The sequence below is a fragment of the Halyomorpha halys genome, unplaced genomic scaffold (assembly GCF_000696795.3).
Source record: "Halyomorpha halys isolate HHAL.00 unplaced genomic scaffold, Hhal_1.1 Scaffold452.1, whole genome shotgun sequence".
In the NCBI taxonomy this organism is placed as follows: Eukaryota; Metazoa; Arthropoda; class Insecta; order Hemiptera; family Pentatomidae; genus Halyomorpha; species Halyomorpha halys.
In genome coordinates this window covers 543,551-549,502 of record NW_027113202.1, presented here as the reverse complement: position 1 = coordinate 549,502, position 5,952 = coordinate 543,551, and the positions used below count along the sequence as shown (strand labels likewise).

At 31.6% G+C, this 5,952-nt stretch overlaps 1 protein-coding gene across 1 annotated transcript in view; it reads right to left on the bottom strand.

Moving 5' to 3' along the window:
• Positions 1 to 5,952, bottom strand: part of LOC106682932 (uncharacterized) — a 55,190-nt gene that overhangs the window by 5,689 nt on the left and 43,549 nt on the right. The window contains exons 28-30 of the mRNA XM_014424074.2: positions 5,573 to 5,638; positions 5,247 to 5,312; positions 3,533 to 3,667 (exon numbers count right to left, since the gene is read on the bottom strand). Coding sequence (XP_014279560.1) covers positions 3,533 to 3,667; positions 5,247 to 5,312; positions 5,573 to 5,638 — 267 coding nt within the window. The remainder of the gene's footprint in view (positions 1 to 3,532; positions 3,668 to 5,246; positions 5,313 to 5,572; positions 5,639 to 5,952) is intronic.

Here is a 5,952-nt window from a genome sequence, read left to right as displayed (position 1 = left end):
AGTTTCTCTACATCCTGTATCATATCATATGTCATTATGATCAAATTTACTGGTTGTATTTTTTTATACAGTTGTAAATATCAACAAATAAATAAAATAATAATAATAAATTTATATGATTATTTTTTTCATTTGTTCCATTTTCCATCCCCATTAATTAGGTTTTTTTTTATATCTTAGCTAATTCCAGTGTTAGTGATAACCTTTATTAATGTTCGTCATATCTCAATGATGTTCTTCACAAAGACGGCCAGAAAAACTAACAGAGTAAGTCAAAATTATATTTAACAACACGTCTATTGGATGGTACTATCATTATCAGCTCAAATTTGAACGCTGTTATAAGTAAAATTAAGCCCATATTTATTTAGTTAAATTTTTAGTAGTTTATTGCTAAATTAAAAATACCGGTAGTAAAAAAAAAATTATGTCATTCTAATGTTATTACAGGTCGCGTATTTTGATAATTTTGTTTTTTGAAATATTATTGTTATATGATCAAACTTAACAAAGTTACGAAATTGTAATCAATTCAATTCTGAATGAATTAATATAAATACCTTAATATAAATATCTTAATATCATTTAAAAATTCATTTATCACAATCCAGCAATGTTTAGTTAGGAAGGGAAATGTAATGTTATGAAAATCTGAGACCATAAGTTTCGTGACCTTAACAGTTAAGAATAAAATAAAACGAGGTGATTCCGTTTCAATGTACCAGGCCAAAAATAAAATGAAAAAATCTTTTAAATTTTTTTCATTTGTTCTATTTTCCATCCTTATTAATTACTTTTTTTTTATATCTTTGCTAATTTCTGATATATTGTTGCATCACCGGGAATTCCAGTGTTAGTTATATAAAGGTATAACTTTATTAATGGTTAGTTAGGAAGGGAAATGTAAAAATATTATAAAAATCTGAGACCATGAGTTTCGTGACCTTAACAGTGCAGTACGGATTGGCCGTTCCGTGGTTCTCTGAGGTGAGAAATCCGCTCATAAGCTGATCAAAAGAGCCAACTCGTCTTGTTGAGGTGCGATCCATCGGTTCAGACAAATGCTTAAAAGCACTTAATCTTTTTAAAGTCTTAACAGTACTAAACGGGGTATTGATAGGAAAACCTGAATAATAATAGAGCTTATGTACGCTCGGTACTAGGCTATGGAACCACAGCGTATTCCTCCGCCTCACTCACAGCACTAAAATCATTAGATGGAATACACCGTGCGAGTATTCGGTAAGCAACGCCTACAGACAGCTGATTCAATATAAAGCTCCTCACTAAAACGTTACGCACGAGTGAGATGGACGAATATCGTGATTTATCAATACACAATTCACTCAAACAACAAACTTTAAAAGCTTATGTTATGAATGAATAATATAAAATACAATTTTTTGATGTGTTATTCTGTTTAAAGATATAACTTTCTAAACTGCTAAAACCTTTTGAAGCTCTAAATCAAAACAAATTGAAGATCTAAATTAATTTTTAGCTAGTTATAATTATATAGTTATAACTCTTTTTTAGAGAAAGGAAGAAAAAAATACAGCCATTTATCAATTCATATGTGTTATTTTATTGATAAGATGAAGATTTGTACACAAACATCGACTCTTTTATGATTAAGAGAGAAAGAATGGTAGCTCTTTTTTCAGTGGGATACCTACTGGAACCACTGATTTGAGCCTTCAGATTGTGGCTCCTTTTACAAAATCGGTGATTGATGAAAAAGGAAAATCCTCTGTATACAGCTTTACACATGGGGGATTGTCAAGCTTCAGGGCCACGGGATGGATATCGATACCCTATGCCGTAGTTGTGGTGTTCCGGAGACTGCCGAGCACACCATCATAGACTACAGTACCGCCTTTGATGCATTACGGGCCAGATTGCTGAAGGAAACCGAACTCTACGCCCTCGCAGAGAACGACTTCCCTCAGCTAGTAGGCGAAGAAAACTACCCGTATTACAAAGAATTTGTATATGGGTGGAAAACAATTATTGGACCAAGCCACTTTAATATTCGTCAAAGAAGAAGACCATCACCTGGAATGCCTGCGGATGGGAGAGGCGCAAAAGACTGAAAACTGATGAAAGCTATAAGAAAACTTAGTGAATTATTAATTGTAGATTTATTAGCAGTAGTTTGATGATGGATATGTAACATTGAAGTGCTGCTGCACACCTGTATTGCTTGTAAGGCAGGTGAAGGTGGAAATAAATAAATAATGTATACAGCTTTACCCATCTCTACATGACAACTGAAATTCGTCCAATCAGCTAAGTTTTTTCCTAGTGAAAAGACGACAAAAATACAGACATATAGTGATTCATATGTGTTATTTTATTTATAAGATGAAGATGTCTTAACGAACAGAGGTTCTTTATGATAAAGAGAGACAGTATGGTAGCTATTTATATGAAACACCTTCTGGAACCAGCGTTTTGAGCCTTGAGGTTATTTCACTAAATCAGTGTGTTGTAGGCAACTTATGGTTTTTAAAAAAATCTATTATGAAGCTTTTTATTATGTTAAAACAAATGTACTCTTTGGTTTTTGTATGCTGTTGAGACAAAATAATACCTTGAGGTCATAATCATTGTGTGCCACACCGGCTCAAGTAGACAACAGTCTGGCCATCTCCATCATCTCAATCACTTTTCGCCACAGTGGGCGGACTACATCGGCTCATCCTCCAAGAGGACAAGGCCAGCGGACGTACCCCTTTTTTTTAATCTACCTCCACGAAGACATAACCTACACACAGGAGGGGCCCCATCCATCACCCACGTTATATTAAGACGTTTTTTTCTGTAGTTCAACTACAATTTAATTTTTTAATAGACATAAATTTAGTTAATTTTTTTTAAAAAGTTTGTATAATTTGTTTTCCAATGCTTTCACTTTATTATGTTCAATTATTCAAAATACAATAATAAAAAAATTCGGCAGTTCATTTCTTTTATTTTCAGTACTATTCACGCTTACGCTAGCAAAGGTTCTTTTTGAACCCCTAACCGCCGTAATAATAGTGTGTCATTCCTATTGATGTAGCTTTATCCATCTCTAATCCTCTTGACGATGGGTTGAATTATCTATCAACTATCATTATCAATTCTATTAACTATTATCAATCTATTAACTAATTGAAGGAATGAGTGGATGAAGGATTTACGTTACAAATAATATGAAAACCAGGTTCAATTTTTTTTTTAGTGTACATACTAAACTTCAAAACATACACAAGTACATACCAACTGCTACATCTATGTATCTCAGTTATTAATTGGATTTTGTGGTCAGAGTACCTCAGACTAGCTAGATAGGAACCTACTCTCATAATCCACACTAAAGATTCAAAAAATACAAAAATTTTATATACCCCCTTCATCCTCTTATCCCTTGAATTACTACAGCTCAAACTAAATGAAGATAAGTAGAATTTATTAAGTGCTTAAAATGATGAAATAAAATTAGAATAGAAATTAGAAGCTACTAAATAATTCAAACTTTGAATTTTACCTTCGTTGTCAACTTTAGCTAAGACTTCCTTATCTAAAAATCTTACAGAAGATTTATTGCTTTTCTTTACACTTTGCAAGATCCCCTTCTTCGGTTCATTTGCTGTTTCCATTTCTCCAACCGAGTTATTCTTCACTTGCAGAAATTTGAAAAGCGGTCATTAAATGCTCAAGACTTCATTTCATTAGTTAATAATGAACTTTTATTATATTTGCGTATTTTTTTTTGGCTTATGCAACCGAAGGAAAAGACGATATCCGCAACACGCGCCCTCGCGAGTCATTTGAATTGTAGAGGAGTGGAAGTGGTAAAAACCTTGTGTTTTATCAATTGTTTTTTTGGTTAATATCTGGATAACTATAAGCTTTGGTGAAATGAGGTCTATTCGACATTAACCTACATTAGATTTTCAAGCAATCAAATAACATTTTCGCGTAAACAAAATAGTTTTGAGATATGAAGCAGGCTTAATGTATTTAAACATTTGCTTATGATAAAATCACCTAAAACTTTATTGAAAAACATATGCTTTTTTTCATAATAACCAAATATATCTGATGTGTTATTGTTTGACGCAATAGCTCAAATGAGCGAGGAGATCAACAAAGGAATTGCTTTCGTTATATGATTGATTAGCCTCAGATATTTAGAAAAAAAAAGTTATATTTTTATATATATTTTTTAAAAAAGTTTTGCAGAAAATTTAATTTTAAATAGAAAGGACTTCACCAAACCATTATTTTTTTTTTGAGATATTAGAAAAAACACCAAATACATGGTTTTTGCGACATCCATTCCACCCCTCTCGTTCCACTCCCGACGCGCTAACCCGTTGGACTTGAAATGATAGTAATCTACTGTTATTAATGAATATAAAACAGGTCACCGTTTATTTTTTGTATGTTTGAAGTAGGTATCTAATTTGGCCTTACTAATATTTCTCCCTTACATATTTTATATTTTGGAAAACAAATTATAGGATTACTTTTTTAGAATATTCATTTTACCTTAAATCGCACATAACCTATTCTTCACTAAACCGAATAAACTTAGGGGCCTGATTAAAAAACTAAAAAAACTTATGTTTTTTACCACAACCACTTCCTTCCACCACAAACCCATTTTTACGCACGAAATGTGCTTGGTCTATTGCTAAACAAAATGTGATAGAACATTATGATTTTTCGAGTGTTTGAATTAAGTATCTGCTGTACAACTTAAGGTGCCAGATACGTATTGTATGTTAATTGAATTCTTGAAGGTTTGAGGTTTTTTTTTTATGTTGGAGAAATTCTGCCTTGTTGGATAATAAACATATTCACAGTTCTACGATGGTATTTAAATACCAGAAGGAGAAGAATGATTATTTCGTTAGTTATTGTTGAACAAAAATTAATTTTTAAAATGTGGAATTGGTATCACATAAGTAATATATTATATTCTGCTGACGTCTTCACCACAACGATGATTTCCAGTCTAGAGTACTAAAAAATGAGGCCTTTGATCTTAAATTTATATAAACCAAAAAATGTGATAAAAAAATCGTATATCCAAGTAAAAAAATCTTGTTTGATTTAACTATTAGTTAGTACTGTATTGAACATGTTAACTAGATTAAAAAAAAAAATAGCATATGAAATATTCGTCTGTTATGATTCAATATCTAATAAATTCATTGCATCTATAATAATTAGATGAATATTGTAAAACTTACTTGATTGGGCAGGGACACCAGGCCTATGTAACTGATTACGACCACGAACTGTATCGCTGATCGCACCTAAAAATCGATATATAAAACCAAATTAGGAACAGAAGGATATAACACCGGATGAACTAAATTATGTTTTGATTAATGTAAATAAATATTACATTTATTTAATTCAATAGATGTGTATAAATACTGTGGTGTTATTTTTTGTAAAGATTTTATAAAAATAATATTTTAATTTCATTTTGACTGAATTCAATGATAATATGTTATTGAACTATAGCATAAACAAATGCATTATATAATTAGTTAAATATTCCAAAACTCACTTGATGGGGTGGGGACACCAGGACTATGTAACTGATCACGGCATGTAACTGTCTCACTTCTGGAACCTACAAATCGAGATTTAAATAAGAAAATGAGGTGTAGATAGTTGACCGTAGATTAATGCTTGGAGAAGATTGTCGGAGGGTGCGGTCAGCAAAGAACAACATAAATAAACAAAACCAATAAATAAATAAATATGGTTTTGTTTATTTATGTTGTTCTTTGCTGACCGCACCCCCCGACAAACTTCTCTAAGCATTAAATAAGAAAAGTACGTAAAGATGAATACCTGCTTTTGTTAAAACCTGCCCATAATGGAATAACTTAGTGATGAACTGAATTATGTTTTGGATAGTTTTGAATATTAGATTTTTAATGT